Source organism: Callorhinchus milii, unplaced genomic scaffold (genome assembly GCF_018977255.1).
Source record: "Callorhinchus milii isolate IMCB2004 unplaced genomic scaffold, IMCB_Cmil_1.0 Scaffold2, whole genome shotgun sequence".
In the NCBI taxonomy this organism is placed as follows: Eukaryota; Metazoa; Chordata; class Chondrichthyes; order Chimaeriformes; family Callorhinchidae; genus Callorhinchus; species Callorhinchus milii.
Genome location: NW_024704743.1, coordinates 52,564,811 through 52,584,487, shown reverse-complemented (window position 1 = coordinate 52,584,487; position 19,677 = coordinate 52,564,811). Strand labels below are relative to the sequence as shown.

General features: G+C 41.7%; 1 protein-coding gene across 1 annotated transcript; it reads right to left on the bottom strand.

Moving 5' to 3' along the window:
- Positions 1-4,154: 4,154 nt before the first annotated feature.
- On the bottom strand, positions 4,155-12,322 carry LOC103184850 (sterile alpha motif domain-containing protein 9-like). Its single transcript, XM_007903065.2, is given in 4 exon segments — positions 4,155-7,936; positions 7,939-10,182; positions 11,759-11,856; positions 12,244-12,322. Coding segments are annotated over 2 exon segments (5,025 nt in total). The 5' UTR covers positions 10,166-10,182; positions 11,759-11,856; positions 12,244-12,322; the 3' UTR covers positions 4,155-5,138.
- Between the last annotated feature and the right edge of the window lie 7,355 nt (positions 12,323-19,677).

The window sequence follows — 19,677 nt, the reverse complement described above, 5'->3', positions numbered from 1 at the left end:
ACCTACAGTAGTTTCAATTTGAGCATTTCCTTAATTACAGTGACGTCAGTAACTGACTGTATATGGAAGCACCGCTCAAAAGGTTTGGATTATGTGACACTGTTTACTTAGCTGTCAGTCTGCTTGCTTGTAAGGTTAGAAGCTACGGGAAGTGGTAGAGATAATCACTCTGCTGCAGCCTGGGACAAACTTGTGTCCAGAAAACACTTACTCTGTTAGCTGAAATTTTATATTTAAAACCTGTGAACAGAGTCAATATAAAATTCTTTAAAATATTACAATATACATTTTATATTTTAATATTTTAAAGTATTTTATATTTTAAAGCTTGTTTATTTAATAATGCTGAAAAGTTGCTTTGGTTCAATAACATAGTTACAACAGGCAGGGAGGGTTCCCAGCCATCACATATTCCTTTGAGGAATCAAAATACCACGGGAAAAGTGGTTCAACCATGGCTAACTAGAGCAGTTAGGGAAAGTATAAAATTAAAAGAAGAGACCTATAATACTGCCAAAAAGATCAGTAAACCGAGGGCTTCAGAGACCAACAAAGAAAGACTAAGAAACTGATAAGAAGGGAGAAAATGGATTATGAGGGCAAACTAGCTAGGAACATAAAGACGGACTGCAAGAGTTTTTACAAATACATAAAGAGGAAGAGACTAGCAAAAGTGAATGTGGGTCCATTAGAAGCAGAGACAGGCGGAATTATAATGGGGGATAAAGATATGGCAGAGTCATTAAACAAATACTTTGCTTCTGTCTTCACGTTAGAAGACACTGAAAACTTAACAAAAAATCTATCTTAGAAATAAAGTCCAGCTACCACTTCGCATTTGGCAATGGAAGTGAGGATTGAGAATGGGATACAAGGATAACACTGCATCCGAGAAAGTTTTACGACATCTTGGCATTTGTTTAGGTGATGATTATTGATTTCATCTTTTATCTTCGTTCCGCTTGTGGAGTCCTGTAGCTCAGTGATTAGAGCAAGGGGGGGAACCTGGGTTCTATTTCCTATCAGGGTGAAATTTGGGGCAAGTTTCCTTATTGCACATACTTCTGTTTACTTAGCAGTAAGTAAGAATCCAGTTGTTAGTCGATTGGAGAATCGCTTTTCTGATAATAATCTCTCAAAAAAAACCAATAATATTTGGGTCACTCGTTCCACGACTGTTTATGGGACACTGCTGTGTGCAATTGGCTGCCGTGTTTCTCCCACAAATATACAGTCAATTCATGTTACAGTATATTCTGTGAAACGCTTTGAGATGTCTGGAAGATGTGAAAATGTGCTATATCAAATGCAAGGTTTATTATTATTAAATGAAAACCATAACAGGGCATTGCTGATGTATGCATTACATATATACTCAGTATAACTTCTGTTGCTGGAAGTATTTTTCTAGAGATTCAATGTTATTCTGAATATTGCCCAACATTTTGCCCTGCCTGGGAATCTCCCTGTCATGGTTTTTATTTTGTAATACTATCATGACTCCAGGAAGTGAATATGAGTGCAGCATAGGTGTAAACAACATTGTGCTGTGTATTCCTGCATAAATTAGACTATCAATTTGTATATATACAAACCCATCCACAATGGAAATTGGATATTTGTTATAATGGAGGGGATCGCTGGTGAAATGGAGCAACTACCAATGTGACTGATATGCTGTTCTGTCTAATCAAAGGCAAATCATTTGGGCAATAGTAAAGTTGGAACTACTTCTTTCTTATTTTTTGTGCAAAATCAATCTGAAATAGCCTTTTTTTGAAATGACATATTTAAACTTAGCCTATGCTGATGTGGAAGCGTTCTCAGCTTATAGGCACAAAGAGACCTATTGTACAAGGACTTGTGTACGATAGGGACGGCAGGAAGATTACTTGCCCCTTAAAGGAGCAAACTCTTGCAGAAAAGGGATGGGTTCCCAGATATTCTTATTACAGCAAGAAAAAAATATGTTTATCCTGTGGTATTCACGTGGGATAACACCTTGGGAGGACTTTAAGAGGACAAATGTGAAGTGGGGGAACAGAGGAGGGTGGAAGGGGAAGTCACCATAATTGTGGTTGAAAAGGTAAGTTGAATTCTGTGCAATTCGCTATTAATAATTCAAAAGTCATGGGATTGGGAGAAATAACTTCATTAAAAAACACCAAATTCCATAGGTTGAAAATCTCAAAGTGCTTCACAGAAACTACTTTAAAGAGTAGTTACTGTATATGTAGGTAAAAGCAGCTGCCAATTTGCACACGGCAATTTCCTACAAACAGACAGGAACCAATGGATCTGTTAGGTAGTCCCTGCTTATTATATGTATCGTTTTTGGAATGTGCCTGGCCTCCATCTAACTACAATAAACATTATGGAACCAGAATCTCTTGATATGGGAAACTTCAATCTCAGATGCATGTTCTGCTGCTATGGACATACATTCACGTGTAAATAGATAGTCACTACAATTTAGAGTGAAAAAAAACCATGAGACAGTTTGACATGATAAGATGCTATATAAAATGCAAGTTTTAGTAGTATTAGGATTATATGACCCACCTTCCAAAAGCATTCAAGGGAGTGGTACCCGAGAAAGTCACGTTACGGATTGTAACTCTATTTGTGAAAGACACCACCAGATGGGTGTTGGGCAAAATCATTGAATAGCTGCTGGCAGATGAAGAATCATAGTACAAGAAGTAAACAATTAAAATACTGTGGAATTATGGCATATACCTTTATTAATCAGCATGATTAACATTCCTAAAACCGGGTATATAAAATGGTATATTTAATTGAGAACAAGCAATGTCTGACTACAGATCCCTCACAATTCTACACATATAGCTTTCTGCAGCACAGCTTATCCTTTGCATCACATAATTGCTGTTTTAAGTGTTTTTTCTGACCTGAACATATCAACAGATTTAACATTGCATAATAATAATAATCCTTATATTATTTTATATTAATGACTTGTATCATTACTGTACAAGTCCAATTGCGCTACAAAAATTTTCACCCACAAAATGCTCAGTCAATCCACTTTACAGTTTATCCTGTAAAGTGCTCTGAGACGTCTTGATGATGTGATAAGGTGCGATATCAAATGTAAGGATTATTATTATTACGTCCTCTTGGTCAGAAATTAATCTTGATATTTCTAAGCGATGTGCACGATATAGTGCTAAAAATGTTTACATTGAGTTCAGTAATGCAATACAATACAAAATTACATTTGCAAAGCGCCTTTCATGTCAACAAGGTACACAATCACTCCATTTTACAATATATCCTGTGAAACGCTTTGAGACGTTCTCCGGACACGAAAAGAAGGATTATCATTTTTATCTATTTGACAAAGCGCCTCACATGAGGACTTGTACTAAGCAGCTGATAATGAGTTAGGCTGATACGCAGCATTAGACTTGGAGATCCAGGACTTTGAGGTTACTAGCATGTCACAAGCTGCTCTAAAAAGGTCCTCCCATTGCATTGAAGTTAAAGGTCTGTCATGTATCTAATGAGGAAATTCTGAAAGTTGGGATGACAACTGCTGGAAGGTCTATACCTGGAAACCGGGTTCAGAAACACACGCTTGAGAGCACAGATGGGTCCAGGGAGGGTTTTTGAGGGAAGTGATGGCAGCCATTGTTAATGGGTTTGGAACAGTACCAGTGGACAGGGAGAAGTTTATGATGTCTGTGAGTAGAGGGGCAAGGAGCTGGAGCTGAAAACCGGGTTCACAAACACACTTTCATACATCCAGCTCCTGGAATCCACCACCTTTATTGGCTTGAGTGAGGTAAGCAGCTGCAGCTTAAGCTCTGAACCTACAACTGTGGAGTCCTGTAGCTCAGTGGTTGAGCACTCGCTTTGCAAGCTAGAGACCTGAGTTCAATTCCAGGCAGAGGGCGAAACCTTGGGCAAGTTTCCTTACTCCACACGCCTAATAATAATCCTTCCAAAACCAAAAACAATAATAAATTGGTCATTTTCAATCCATGACTGTTTGTGGGACATTGCTGTGCGCAATTGGCTGCCGCGTTCGCCCACAAATATACAGTCAATTCACTTTACAGTGTGTTCTGTGAAGCGCTTTGGGATGTCCTCCCGACGTGAAAAGCGCTATATCAAATGCAAGGATTATTATTATTATTATTATTATAACTGGAGGAACCATCACTCAATGGAATGGGAAGTGTGTTTGAGTTGTGGGCAGGAAAATAGATGCAAAGCTCTTACGCAATTCATGCTGAATTGTGGTACCCACCAGGAAGTTGACATGGAGTTCCTGATACCTACCATTCCCCCCTAGAGATGACTCTAATATGCACATGTTGGATGTGAAATGAACACGTGACTCTCCTCCTGAGAGGGTGGGGGAGGTGAGCAGAGTCTCTTTGGGACGAAGCTGGCGCTAAGGTGATATTGTTTACAGTGGAATTGAGTCAACGCTTTGTAGCTCTCTTTGTGGTTTGCCTCCTGAGGCAGGAGGGTCTGCAGTACACTGGGGAACTACTGATGAGAGACCGGTCACCCTGGCTCAGGGTGGGGCTCCAGTTGGGTGGGTGGGGTGGAGCTGTCAGTGGTGTTGGGGATTCTTCCCACTTGACTCCTGATAACCCTACAAACTAAAGACCTAACAGGTAGAATAGTTCCATCCTCATTAAATGTAACTCAACAACATCCTATACAATACAATACAAAATTACATTTGTGAAGAGCTTTTCAAGTTGGGAGGACATCTCAAGGCGCTAAAAAATCAATCAGGGATTAGGACCCGAGTGGGGTGGGGGGGTTTGGGATGGCCTCCCGATCTGCAGCTTGTGGAGGGAAGAGTTGGGAAGGCCGGAAAGGAGCGCATTGGCGTAATCGAGCGTAGATGTAATGAAGACATGTATGAGGGTTTCGGCGGCCTGAGGAGTCGGGCACTGTTGCAGGCGTGTGGCAAGGTAGAGCGGGTCATGGTGCAGCTGTGCAGATGGCGTGAGCCAATCAGGAGAGCCTCGGTCTTGCTGACGTTCAACTGTAGAAAGCTAGCTCTCATCCAGGAGTTGATGTCTGAATTCATGAAGTTTAAAACTGTATTGGTGAATAATTTAACACAGAAGCTGGTAACCCTCTTACAGTAACTAATTCATGTTCTCTATGTCATATGCTATTGGTCCATCCATTGAGAATCCCAGATAAAAGGATATTTTTTCAATGCTTCTGCCGCTTCTCAGTTTACCCAGGTATACAGGACGTACAGGTACTTTGATTCTTTCATCATCACCATACTCTACATATACCATGTCATCTTCTCCTGTCCTGCCATACACACGAAGGAGAAGCTCTTCGATTTTATCTTTTTTCCAGATTTCTCCAGATTGCCATAACGAATTTAGGTGTGTCTTTTCACTGAACAATTGATCAATTTTTCCTTTGTGAACTAACCTATTCAAGCCTGCTCTGTTACTGAGATAGAAATGTGCAACGGCATGTTTTGAATGACTCATGCGTCCATAGCGTCCTCTAAATGACCGTCTCATTGAGGTCACGTACTTCAGGAGTAATTTGGAATCTTCATTTAGTTTGAAATCTTTATTCGGCCAGAACAACAAGGAAGCCAAAAAATATGGTTCAGCGTGACAGTGATCAGAACCCACATCTTGCAGCACTTCTTTCAAAAGGTGCAAAAGTTTCTCGTAACTTTCGATTTTCTTGGACCCGTGTGTGATACAATTCAATACAATGTTGGCCAAGATGAAATTTTGCTTTTCTCTTGTTAATTTTTTGTTTCTTGCATTTTGGAGGACAAATTGATATTTGCTAACAACTTCTTCCAATGTTCGTCCAGCTCCGTGATTGTTGGTAAGAAACTCAAGTAAGCCAGCAAATCGGTCAGCTTTATGTGCTTCTAAAAACTTTTTGCAATCCTCCAGCTCAAGTTGCATGCTGAGTTTTGGCTTGTCCTTTTTTGCAGCCATGTAAGTACTTTGCGACGGACAGAATATGTCTGTGTACTTGCCAAAACATTCTGAGACTTTCTTGCGAATCTTAAAATCTGCTATTTCTTTCTCAATGTTTCTTGGTTTGAAATAGACAAAGTAGTCTTCAAAAAAATCAAAAGCAGCTTTTAAACTGGTTTGAATATTAATCAAGTAACAGTTGTAGTCTTCAAGCACTGAACACAAGTCTTCATCAATGCTGTTTGTTTTTTCAATGTGACTGAGATTCATGTTTCCTGATAGCAAGTGTGCCATTTGTTGTTTACTTAGTTCATCCTTTCCATTAAAGAATGGTATCATTCTGAGGATATCAATGACACAAAGAGCCATTTCAATCTCTCCAAGATATCCGGATGTGTTGTACACATCATGCTTCCGTTTAGTCCTCTGCTCTGCCCATTGTATTCTGCCTTCACCTTTCTTCTCAGTCAGTTCCTGAGATTCTTTGAAGGCTTTTGAAGCAGACTGAGCAAGCTCTAGAAACTCATTCAACTGGCAGGTTGTCAGAACAGTTTGTTTCAAAATATCCTCACTTTCCATCCTGTGTTTTAATTTGCTTTTAAAAACTTGGCCCAAAGTGTCAGTAATGTAGGAATTATCTTTTGCCTTATCTTTCGCTTTATGTGCCCATTCAAGCGCTAAATCAAAGTTCTTTTCCTTCAGGCACAGGTGTCTGGCTAAGACTTGACAAATATATGGATTCTGGTCAAACCTATTTAATGCTTCAGTCAAAACACTCTGTACCTGAGGATTTCCCTCTTCCTTCTGAATTGCTTCAATTAATGGAGAGAATAAAGTATCTGTTTCATCTCCATGTTCTTTCCGTTGTCTTGTAATCAACATGCTCCATGTGTCTTGCAGGAGTTTCTCTCTGCCAATGCTACGCTGAAACAACATGTTTTGAGAGAGGAAACGTTCGACAATTTCACTCTTGTGCAGACTGCATGACAACTTCAGCTCTTCCAAGCAACGCATGGCAATCAGTGGATGGATGATACGAATACCCTGGTATCTGCCATATTCTTCAACCTCAATACGAATGAGAAGAGTACAATAAGTGCCCATCAAATCTTCAAACTTTTCTGGGCCCCAGAATGATGTCTTCACATGACCTACCCCTAAGAACTCCTCGCATTTTGATAACGACATTGATGAATCTTTAACATAGGAATTCAGCAATGCCAAAAATGAAATGAGGTCAGCTTGTTTAGTAGAATTCCTCAGGTCTTTCAAAATGTTATGAACCAAATTTGCAATGTAGCTTTTATCAAAGTTAGTTTTCATGATCATGAAGGAATAGAAGTCTTCTGGTCTTGTGTGGTATTTCTCAATTTCTTTCAGTTTAGACAAAAACAAGTGTTGCTCTTTCTTAGAGAGTTCATGCTTCAAAGTGACACTGTATAAAACACACATTTTTGAGCTTTTGTCTGGATCCTGGGATCTCATACAGTTCAGAACAATTACCAGTGGACGCTCAAATCTGAGGCCTTTTTCAGCAACGGTGGATTGAATGGAATTTTGTAACATATGCACATTTTCCAACTCTTCAAAGTCATCTACTAAGAGTAACACAGGGAGGTAATCAGACTGAGGGGTTCCCCCGTAAGTGACCAAGTTAATAACTTGTCTTCCAATTTCTGCAAAATCACCATTGCTGTTCCTCAGGACAGCACACCTCACCTTTTTCCTCAATTCCCATAAAACATGCATAGCTAAAGTTGTCCCACCGCAGCCTGGGTGATGAAACAGATTGATGATCTTCACACGCATTGCAGAAGGTGATTCTGAGTTAATAAGTTCATTGAGTTTAGTATAACTATCGCGTTTGATAAAAGCACCAGAATAGCCGTTTGTGGAAAAGTAAAAGTTCCACCATGATGCTTTGTCACCTCTATAAAACTGTTCCTCTTTGGATTTTTGAAATTCTTTAAAATTATTTGGTCATTTTCAATTTCAGTTCCCTCACATTCATTTTCACACAGGATTTCAAGAGCAGTCATGTATTCCTCCTCTTTTTTCTGTAGAATAACTGATGCTGATGTTGCTGAGGGTAAGAAGCGTCTGGTAGATCGAGTCACTGATTTCAATTTCAAGATTGTGGCATTGATTTCATCCAGAGTTAAAGAGGAAACACACCTGTCGCTAAGTTCTCGTGAATCACACGTGGACTGCAACAAGTCCTTCCATTGCTGGAATGTTTGTTCACTTTCACAGATACACATTATATCTTCTGTGCCTTTGAGTTCCTGATAAAATGAGCAGAAAGTTTCCAGAATGGGATCTCTTGGATCGTCCACTTTAGAAAGTAGCAGAAACACAACCAAATATTTCCCTTTTGGCATAATATCTTGTCTGCACAGAAAGGAGACCAGCTTTCTGATGTCAGCAGCCCTTTCCTTGTACCAAAGTTTGGGAGGTAATGGCTGATAGGTTTCATCCTGAAGGTCTGACCGTCCATTGCAAAATATCCAGCTTGTTTGTTTGTATAGATTCAGCCGTTCAATCTTTTCAGTAATTGCTACATCTATGTCTTGGAAGTGAGTGGGAAAGTGAAGATTTGCTGCTCTTTCTGCACGATAAGACTTGCACACGCCATTGGTTACAGATTCTGGATCAAATTCCAGCACAGCAAACCAATCTATCTCCTTCAGAAAATCAAAATTCTGCATTTGATTCTCCTGGCATTTATTTGTCACTAAAATGTACCGCTGGTAATATGATGTGTCAATCATGTCAGCGCCCCCTGTAATCATACGGCTCAGTTTGTGTCCGTCTTGTTTTATGGTTGTTCTTTTTTTGTCCGTTTTTTCTTCTTCAACTTTCCGTTTCTCCGCCAAGGTTGGTAGCGTCTCAGTCAAGAATCTTCTATATTCAGCTTCTCTTTCTGTGAGATTTTTATTCCCCAGAATGTCTCTGGAGCTGCTTCCATCTCGTATAAACAGATGTTTCTCTTTGCTCTTCATCCATTTTTTGTCTATCAGATTCATCATATGAATGTGATATAACTTCAAAGCACAAGTATTGTAGCTTGGGACAACATCAACCTCTATCACATACTTTCCTGACAAAGTCTGATCAGCATTTCGAATCTCCACAAAGCGAGGTGGTCTAATGATGTATTTTGCATCCATGATGTCATCTCGGCCAAAGTAATGCACAAAATTATTTTGAAGATAATCAACGTATTTATCTTTACTGTCTACACACACTCCTATAATCTCACCATGTTCATACTCACATTTGGTGTCTCCTACTCCAAAATGGATGGTGCCATTTGTTCGAGTATTCATACAAGCAGCTGCAAATCTAAAAACTTCATTACCAAACTTCTTTTTAATGTCTTCCTCTGTTGCGTTCTCTGTCCGTGTCAGAAGCTTATACTCATGTATTGGGTCCATTAGATTAGAGGGTCCTGTTTCCGGAGGGAGAATAATGTTCTGTACGTATCTTCTACCTGTGTGAGATTCATCAAATGGATGTGGCTCACACATCTGTTTAGGTATCTGTTCTTCAGCAGTGATTTTAAATTGCTGTCCTTTCCTTTGTGGTGTTGCTGTCTTGGGTTGTATGTTTGTAACTGTACTGAATGTATCCTGCGGTTTCTGCTGTCCTTTTGTTTCTGTTTCTTCTGATGTAGAATTACCCACATCACTGTGTATTTCTGTGGCTTCCTCATGTTTAATCAGAGAAACTCCTGACTCCGTTTGGTTCTCAATATTCTTTGTTTTACCCTTTTTTTTGCTGGATTTCAAGGAAGATGTTTCAGTGGATTCTGCGTGTTCTGTTTTCTTATACTGATCCTCTGTTTTCTTGCTGTCATTTACCCCATCATTTGAACCACTTGCTGGGAAAGAAGGTTGACTTTCCAATTTGTTTGTTTTTGAGCTTGTTCGGTGAATATCAGCGACACCTTCTTGTTTTGTGACCTGCTTTTGACTTTTGCTGAATTCATTACATTTACGCACTATCAGAGAAGCAGGTCCTGCTTTTAAGCCCATTTCTTTTAAGTCTGTTTTAGTAAGTTCCACCAACACCACTCCAGAGACATCTTCATTGTACAGTATTTCTCCACATTTCTGATCAAGCTTCAATTGATCAACTACCCAATGTCTGACATGATCTTTGGTCCATTCATTCATGTTGTCTGGGAAATCACATGCTTTGCTCATCGTTGATCTTTATTATCCTTAATACAAAAAAAAGTTCTTGGATTATTCTTTTGAAAGTTTAGAGAGTTTCTGTCATTCTGGTGAGTTTTAAGCACTCCAATACACTTTTTTTTAGGAGCTTTGTTCATCGTTGATCTTTATTGACCTTAATAGGAAGAAAAAGTTTCTTCCTGAAGAAATAATAATCCCTCCAAAAAAACAAAACATAATAAATTGGTAATTTTCAATCCACGACTGTTTGTGGGACACTGCTGTGCGCAATTAGTTGCCGCATTTCACCCACAAATATACAGTCAATTTACTTTGCAGCATATTCTGTGAAGCGCTTTGAGACATCTAGAAGACGTGAAAAGCACTATATCAAATGTAAAGATTATTATTATTGTTGATACTTATTATTCTTAATAGAAACAAATTCTCATTTTAATATTCCTTTAAAGTTTAAAGAGTTTCTATCATTCTGATGTATTTTAAGCACTCCAAAACTTTTTTTTCATTTTTTATATATGGATGTACTTAAACTATAGAGAAAAATATTTATGTATCCTCAAGTTATTTTGAAGACCCTTAACTCGTAACATTCTGTTATAAATCTCTAAAAGTATCCTCATATATTACTTATTTTAGCTGATATAAATTTCCAAAATCTGTTCTGGTTAGAAAGGGAAGACATGAGATTTGGGTTTAATTTTCAACAAATTTCTTCATAAGAAATTACTAAAGTTCTAAAATATGAAATGAATTGAAAAATGTATGGCTCACTACATTCAATTTAATATTTTAATGATTCAATATCTGGGCATTTCTTATTGTGACTATACCACAAATTATACTCCGTTGTCAAAGTATTCACAAGCTCATAAGAAAGGTTTGAATGAAGAAATCTCTTCCCTTTTGATCTCATGACATTACACTGTTAAGGGGCTGTCTTTCCGAATCTCTTTTCAGTGATTTATTATTATCCTCCATTTTACAGTACGATTCTCCCTGTTTAGGCCTAAGTTGGAATATTGTGTTCAATTCTGGGCACCATACTTTAGGAAGGATGTCAAAGCCTTGGAGAGGGTGCAGAGGAGATTTACCAGAATGGTACCAGGTATGAGGGACTTCAGCTATGTGGAGAGACTAGACAAGCTGGGTTTGTTCTCCTTAGAGCAGAGACGGTTAGTGGGAGATTTAACAGAGATGATCAACATTGTGAGGGGCATTGATAGAGTAAATAAGGAAAACCCACTGGTGGGTGGGTCAGTAACCAGAGCACACAGATTTAAGATAATTGGCAAAAGAACCATAAGGAAATGAGGAGGATTGTTTTTATGCAGAGTTGTCGCAATCTGGAATGCAATGCCTGAAACGGTGGTGGAAACAGATTCAATAATTACTTTCAAAATGAATTGGATATATACTTGAAAAGAGATGCTATTTAGTTTTGTCCAGAAACCAGCAATTTGTACTGACAACAAATTCAATACCACACCTCATCTTTGTACATCAGGACCACAAGAGAACATAAAGGATAGTCATCACTACATGTTTATCCATAAATAATGTCCAGTTATTCTTATGACTGTTACATAAAAAGGAGCCAAATACCTTGTTTGTGGCAGGCCAGCCTCTTGCTTCAGGCTCAGAAACTTTCTGTTTACAGAATGCGAGTCTGAGTCATCTTTTGCGAGGAATGGAAACAGAAACTGAAAAAATATGTTTATATAATTGTACAACAGAGAATACCCTCCCCCATCCATCCCACAATAAAAAAACTGCACCTTCCTACTTAAGCCGGGGATGTCGATTATTAATAAACTGAGATGAAATGTATTAAGAAATAAAATAAGAAATAATTTTTTTTCTGGGTTTAAAATAACAGGCTGATTGAGAGGGGGAGGGAGCGATGTGTCTGTGCTGTGAGGAGCTGCAACCTCTGTGACTGTCAACAGGGCCTGTCTCTGTCTCCCCAGCCCCAGGCTCAGCATTGTGAGTTGCAGGGGGAATAGTTGATTAAGTTATTTATTTATCCCTTTCCGCGCCCTCTTCTCCTCCCAATCTCAGCTATTTTATTATTGACTTATGAATCTTACCGTCAGAGGTTAGCAGATATCAGCTGTGCAGAGCTGAGCCTGGCTGTGTCTGTCTCCCAGCCTTTCACATTCACATCACGCTCTCAGATTTGTGCAAAGGGAGTTTCCACTTTCACAAAGACTATTCTTCAATTGTTGGCACTTCGTGCAATTGGTTACCGTAGCGATTTCCGGTGAGTTTCTGCAAACATGCCTGTTGCAGCTGGCCTGGTATGAGGACTAACTACTGCCAAAGCTGCAGTCACTAGCAGGACAATGAAAAACTGAAGAACAATAAAGTACAGCATGAAACATCTCTACCTTGTTTTTCTTGACCTATACTTTGTTCTATGGGTTTCATAGAAACAGATTCTGTTATAGGCTGAGGTTCAACATAAGAACATAGGAACAGGTGTAAGCCATTCAGCCCCTCGAACCTGTTCTGCCATTCTATAAGATCATGGCTGATCTGTACCTCAACTCCAATAACCCGCCTTTGCCCCATATCCCTGGATACCCTGACCTAAAGAAAATCTATCCACTTCAGTCTTGAAAGTTTGAATGGATCCGGCATCTGCAGCCTCTTATGGGAGAGTGTTCCAGATATCTACTCCTAAATGGCCTAGCTCTAATTTTAAAACTATGCCCACTTGTTCTGGATTCCCGCACCAGAGGAAATAGTTTCTCTGTACCTACCCGATCAAAACCCTTCTAATTTAAAAACCTCAATCAGACACCCCCTCAGCCTTATGCATAAATTAATGCATAAATCAAGAGCTATTCAATCAAGAAAAAATTGGAAGGAAAACATTGACTTAAACCAGACTGACCTAGACTTGTGTGATTGTTGAGGGAGCCACGTCTTGACACGCCTACGACCACTTCTGGTCCATGGGCCATGGGTTGGCCACCACTGACACAGGGTAACATCTCGGTGTGCTTTAACCGGGATGGAATTGGACACCGAGCAGGAGAGGAGATGAGAAGCAACCGTGGGCAAATTCAAAGAGGTAGAATTTGAGGCAGGACTTAAAAACAAGGAGAATGAAGGTGAGACACAGTGGTGGAGGGAAATACAGAGATTAAGGGCATAGGATATGAAGACTTGGCCACCGATGGTGGCATAGAGAGGATGGATCCAAGCAGCATGTCTAAGTTAGCTGAACAGAGGGGAGAGTGAAGGAATAGAGATAATAAGTTGCCATGGAACGTGTCCACAATGGATTTGTAAGTGTAGGTGAGGACCTTAAGTTGATCCATTGGGAGAGAGAGGAGACCTGTAATGATGGATGTGCAGAGTTTCGTATGGGTGATGATACAGACAGCAGTTTTGAAGGAGTTGAAATTTATGAATGGTGGAGCTAGGGAAAGTCTGAGTGAGATGCAATGGAGATGTAAATGAGTGCTTCAGCTGCATTGAATGTCAAATGGGTGGAGACGGGCAATTGGAGGAGGTGAAGGAAGGTGGTTTTGGTGAGGGATGGACTGTGAAGAAGAAGAAAATCTGGGATTGAACCAGACACCAAGTCTCATGATAGTCTCATGGAGCCAAGTGTGGGAGAGGACACGAGTTGTAGAGTTCTGGATGGTCTTCAGCTTGTGGGGGGAAGAGTTGAGAAGTCCAGCAAGCAGTTGGTATAATCAATCAGTCAATATAACAGTGGTCCTAGAATCGAGGGTGAAGATAGAGAGATAGAGATGTGTGCCACCCCTATACATGTGGATTGTTAAACCCCATGCCTGGGTATAACATTATTGAGCATGTGAATATTAAGAAGAGAACCGAGGACAGAGCCATGAAGAACACGAGATGGTGTGGGGGCAGGAGGAGAAACCATTGGCAGATTTAAAGTGGAGACGATGGAAAAGGTAAGAATGAAACCAGGGAAGGAAACGACCATGAAGGTGAAGCTAAGAGGAGAGGCAGTGAGACTAGAATGGTTGACAGTGTTGAAAGCAGCTCAGAGGTCAAGAAGGTCGAGGAGGTAGAGCCCTAGTCAGAGATGGAGAGAACGTCATTGACCAGGGAAGTCTGTACTGTGAGCAGTGTGGAAGCCAGATTGGAGGGATTTATGCAGGAAGTACACAGAGAAGAAAGAGCGAAGCTGGGAAGCAACGACTCATTCCAATACCTTGGAAAGGAAAGGCAGATTGGAGATCATATGGTAGTTAGGGAACAGGGATGGGTTGAGGGAAGTTTTATGAGGAGTTAACAGCTGTTTTGAAATGGGTGGGAACTGTGCTAGTGGACAGGTTGAAAAAGAGGTTTGTAAGGGGCAACATTGTGGAGCTTGGAAGTCAGGAAAGGGTTGGGGCTGGAGTCAAGGGAGCACATGGCGGGCTTCGTTCGGGAGGTAATAATCCTTGCATTTTTGATACAGCGCCTTATCATGTCTTTGAGATGTCTCAAAGCGTTTCACATAATATACTGTAAAGTGAATTGACTGTATTTTGTGGGGGCAACACGGCAGCCGATCGCGTACAGCATTGTCCCCCAAACAGCCGTGGATTGAGTGAGCAAAATTATAATAATTTTTTTCAGGAATTATTACCTCCAGAAAAGTGATCCGCCAATCAAAGGACAATCCTGGTTCCTACTTACTGCTAGGGAAACAGAGGAGTGTGGAGTGAGGAAACTTGGCCAACATTTCGCTCCGCCGGGAATGAAACGCAGGTCTCTCACTTGCGAGGCGAGCGTTCTCACCACTGAGCTACAGGATTCTCATGACAGGCTATTCCATTCCAGTCACAGGGAAATTTTCATGGCATTGGAACATGTCAGTCTGGTTTGGAGATAGACTTCTGCACATAGCAGACGCTCAGCAGACCCAAAACAGCACCACCTGGGATGTAGTTTAGTCACTCCGCCAGTGAGAGGCGCTGAACCTGTAAAAAAGTAAATCCACCACTGGGCGGCGCTGTGAGGACCGCCTGTAATGGCGACAATCGGCCTGTAGGTGTGTGTCACTGTGTTTCAATTTTGTAATAGCGCCATCAGGTCGCCTGTCCTTTGATGCTTTCCTCCTGATAGTAAGGATCAGGGCAATTGTTTAAGGAATTGTCACTGGTGGTGACTGAACTCAAAGGGGCACATCCCACATTTTTTATCCCACATCCAGAAGCATTGAACACAGGTTTCTACAGATGAAGCGATCCTTCGTGTGTTTGTTTCATACCTTAGGATGATTGAAACAATATGAAAGCAGGAATCCAAAAACGACAACAAATTACACTTGTATCGCGCCCTTCACGTCGGAAAGACGTCCCAGGTGCTGGGATTCCTTGCCACGATTTATTGATTAATAAGTAATAATCATACAATGTCTTTAATTATCAAATAATATTCTGTAAAATTTGCCTAAAATTCTGTAAACAGTGACTGCTTGGCGAGCACAGCAACAACAACAACAACAACAACAAAATTACATTTGTAAAGTGCCTTTCACGTTGGGAGGGCATCCCAAGGCGTTGGACAGTCAGAGTTTCGGACGCGAGCTGGGGGTTGGGATTGGGGAAGGTGGAGGACAGGGCGGGAACGAGAATGATGGGGGAAGAAAGCATGGTCGAAGAGGAGGGTCTTGAGATGGGTCTTGAAGGTTGCAAGGGAGAGGGCGCGGCAGAGGGACTGTGGGATGAAGTTCCAGAGTGTGGGGATAGAATACCCGCCCGCCAATGATGGGTGAGCGAGGCGGGGGACGTAAAATAGACTGGAACCCACTGAGTGGAGGGAGCGGGCAGGATGCTAGGGGGTTAGGAGGTCGCAGAGGTAGGGGGGAGCAAGACCACAGAAGGCTTTGAAGGTGAGGACCAGGATCTTGAACTGTATCTTCTGTGTGATGGGAAGCCAGTGGAGTCGGGCGAAAATGGGGATGATAGGGTCACGGAGCCTGGTGCGGGAGAAGACATGGGCTGCAGAGGTCTGGATGATCTGCAGCCTATGGAGAGAGGAGTTGGGGAGGCCGACAAGCAGGGAATTTGCGTAGTCGAGCCTGGATGTTATGAATGCGTGTATGAGGGTTTCGGAGGCCTGTGGTGTGAGATAGTGATGGAACCGGTGGTGGGGGAAGGGAGAGGTGGGGGAAGGCAGAGTGGGTCATGGCACGGATGTGGGGTAGAAAGGATTCCTGAGGGTCAAAACAAGACGCCAAGGTTCCGGACTGGCTTAGTAAGGTGGAGTGTGCAACCATGGATGGTGATGCTGTCAGAGCCTGAGGTGTGGACCTAAGCAGGTGGTCAGTTTCATGTAGGTTATAGTGGTGGTGAAAGAGGAGTGGGAGACAGGTTCGAGGATGGGAAGATGGGGAGGGGGTGGCAGACGGAAAGGCAGAGGCAGCTGAGCGGATCCCCTCGAATTTGGCGTTGGAGAAGATGGGGGAGGTGTGAGAGGGTGGGTGGAGGAGCCGGTTGATGATGGAGAAGAGGAACCCGGGGTTATCCTTGGCCTCCAAGATTGTCATGGAGTAGAACAATGATTTAGCGGAGGTGAAGGTGTAATGGTAGGATTTAATAACGTGCAGCCAGATCTGCCGATGGACCGTTAAGTTGAATTTAAGCCAGGTGGATTCAGTGGCACACACCTGTGCTTTAAGGGAGCAGAGGTGGCTGGTGTATCATGATGACTTTCGTGAGTAGGAGACGGTTCGGGATGTGAGGGTAGCAAGAGCATCTTGTGGAGGAGAGTGACCAAGGAGGATACTTCATTGCGGGCAGAAGCCCAGAGTGGGAGGAGTTCAGATGGCTCCAGAGCAGCGAAGAGGGAGGGGGAGGAGATTTTTTTTCCCCAGGGGCGGTAGCAGATGGACTACCAATGACATTGTCATTAGCTTTATTATCATTTTTATTGTGTAAATAATAAAGCTGAACTGGCTCCCAGGTGACATGTCTGGAAAACAAATGTCGGATCTGAGCAGGGCCCTGCTGATGACAACTCAGACAGCCGGGCTCATCAGCTGGACCTGGAAGGGCAGACCAGTCACTGGGGGCAGGGAGTCATCACACTCAGCTCCTGTCAACTTTGTAAGCCAAAGCCCTAATGGGTAGGGAGGTCCTAGATGGACAAGCAGTGGGAAAGCTTCCCAGACAGCGATATCAACAGCAAGCTAGACTTGGTTGGTTAGACTCCAACAGTATCCCAACGCATGCTCTTGCCAACCTACGCCTGAGTGGGCTTCTGTAGCTCAGTAGTTAGAACACTCGCCTCGCAAGCGAGAGACCTGGGTTTGATTCCCGGCAGGACGAAACATTGCACAAGTTTCCTTACCTCTCTACCTAGCAGTAAGGAGGAACATGGTTGTTAATCGATTGGTGGATTGCTTTTCTGGGGATAATAATTCCTTCAAAAAAATATTGGTCACTCAATCCACAAGAGTTTGTGGGACACCCCTGTGCGCAATCGGTTGCCGGGTTTCGCGCACACAATATAGTCAATTCACTTTACAGTATATTCTGTGAAGCGGTTTGAGGCGTCTCGAAGACGTGTTAAGGTGCTATATCAAATGCAAGGATTATTATTATTATATTATTATCAATACTTTACGGAATTAGGTAAGCAGGATGTGTCCCTCCAGGGAGATTGTGTATACCATTGCAACAATCTATCTCTGGGATTACCATGTGTAGGTGAGATGCACGGAAATCTCAGCTTGGTTTGGATACTCTTAAGCATGGTGTTGGGTTTCCACTTGTGCCAGACACCCCACTGATCAAAAAAAATCCCTCTGCAGTCAGGAAAATACTGTTGTAATGTTGTAGGCCAATCGCTAGGTGACGCTGGGTTTACTGGTGATGTAATTCTGCCATTCCGCCAGTTGGTGGCGATGTATAATAACATTAATAATAATCCTTGCAATAATAATCCTTGCATTTGATACAGCACCTTATCACGTTGTTGAGATATCTCAAAGCACTTCAAAGAATATACTGTCAAGGACGTCCTCCCGACCTGAAAGGTGCTCTATAAATGCAATCTTGTTGTTGTTGTCAAGTGAATTGACTGTATATTTTGTAGGCAAAATGAGACAGCCAATTGCTTTAATTGATACAGTGTTCTTCACGTTGGGCAGTGTCTTGGGAGTGCTAAGCTCTGGTGTAGTTGGAAGCCTACTCAGGAAAAAAGGTGAGTTTTCAGATGCGATCTGAAGATGGGCAAAGAGAAGGCAAGACAGAAGGATTGAGGCAGAGAATTTCAAAGTTTTGGGGCATAGTAAAGGCATGGATGCCGATGGTGGACCAGTAGGGATGAGGAAAGCTTGAGCCACTGAGGATGGGGGAGGGTAGAGGAGTGGGATGTTAGTAGCTTGATGAGGTAGGGAGGTGCTAGGGCATGAAAGTATTTATATGTGAGTATGAGGATTTGAAATGGATCTATTCTGCATCAGGGAGCCAATGGAGCCTGGCGAGGACAGCAATATCGGTCCAGGACGGAAATAGGCCATTTAGCTCAACTATTCCATGCCACATAAGTCTCCACTTTTCTTAAGCACCTCTAACATATCCCTCTATTCCCTTCTTCCTCACATTTGCATCATGTTTCCTCTTGATAGCATTGATGTTTTCTGGTTCAATCACAGCTTCTGGCAATGCGTTCCACATTCTCTGTGTAAAGAAGTTCTTCTTGAACTGCGTTTTAGATCTGCTGTTAGCTACCTTATATTTATATTTGTTTTGGACTCACTAAAAAGTGGAAACCGCCCATTAACCTTTTTGATTCAGTTCATTATTTTATAATAATAATATTTGCATTCGATATAGCACTTTGTCACATTATCAAGACATATCAAAGTGCTTCACAGGGTTATACAATAAAATGTAGTGACTGTGTATTTTGCTGGTAAACAAGGCAGCCAATTGGGCAGAGTAATGTCCCACATGCAGGCATGTAGTGAATGACCAATTTTATTTTGGGGGAATTGTTGACCAGGAAACTCCCTTCTCCTTCGAATAATGCCATGGGCCTTTAAGATCCAACTGAAGAAGCAGACAGTACATTGATTTAGCATTTCATATGAAGGACCTAAACTGTATGAGTTTAAAGTCCTGACGTAGAACCCACAACCTTCTGGTTCAGAAGCAAATATGCTACCAATGGTGCCAGTCTGTCACCTAAAAGCACCTCTATCAGGACCCCTCTTAATCACCTTATCTCCATGCTCAACCTGCCCAATCTTTCGATAAGCTGTATTACTAGTACTGAGATAAATTATTGAAATACTGGAGAATTAATTGAGGAACATCTGGGGAATGAGGGAACAAAAACATTTGTTTCCGGCAAATGAGAGATAATTGATCAATAAAGATTGATTCATTGGTCTTCACCCCAGTACAAGTGGACATACTCCATACTCCTATAAGACCATTGGACTAAGCGTGGAATCCAGGTAACAACAGGCTTAGGTTATCCTACCCACCCCCATCAAATAGTCGACTGACACCCCCTGGCTTGGCTCAGAATGGCCA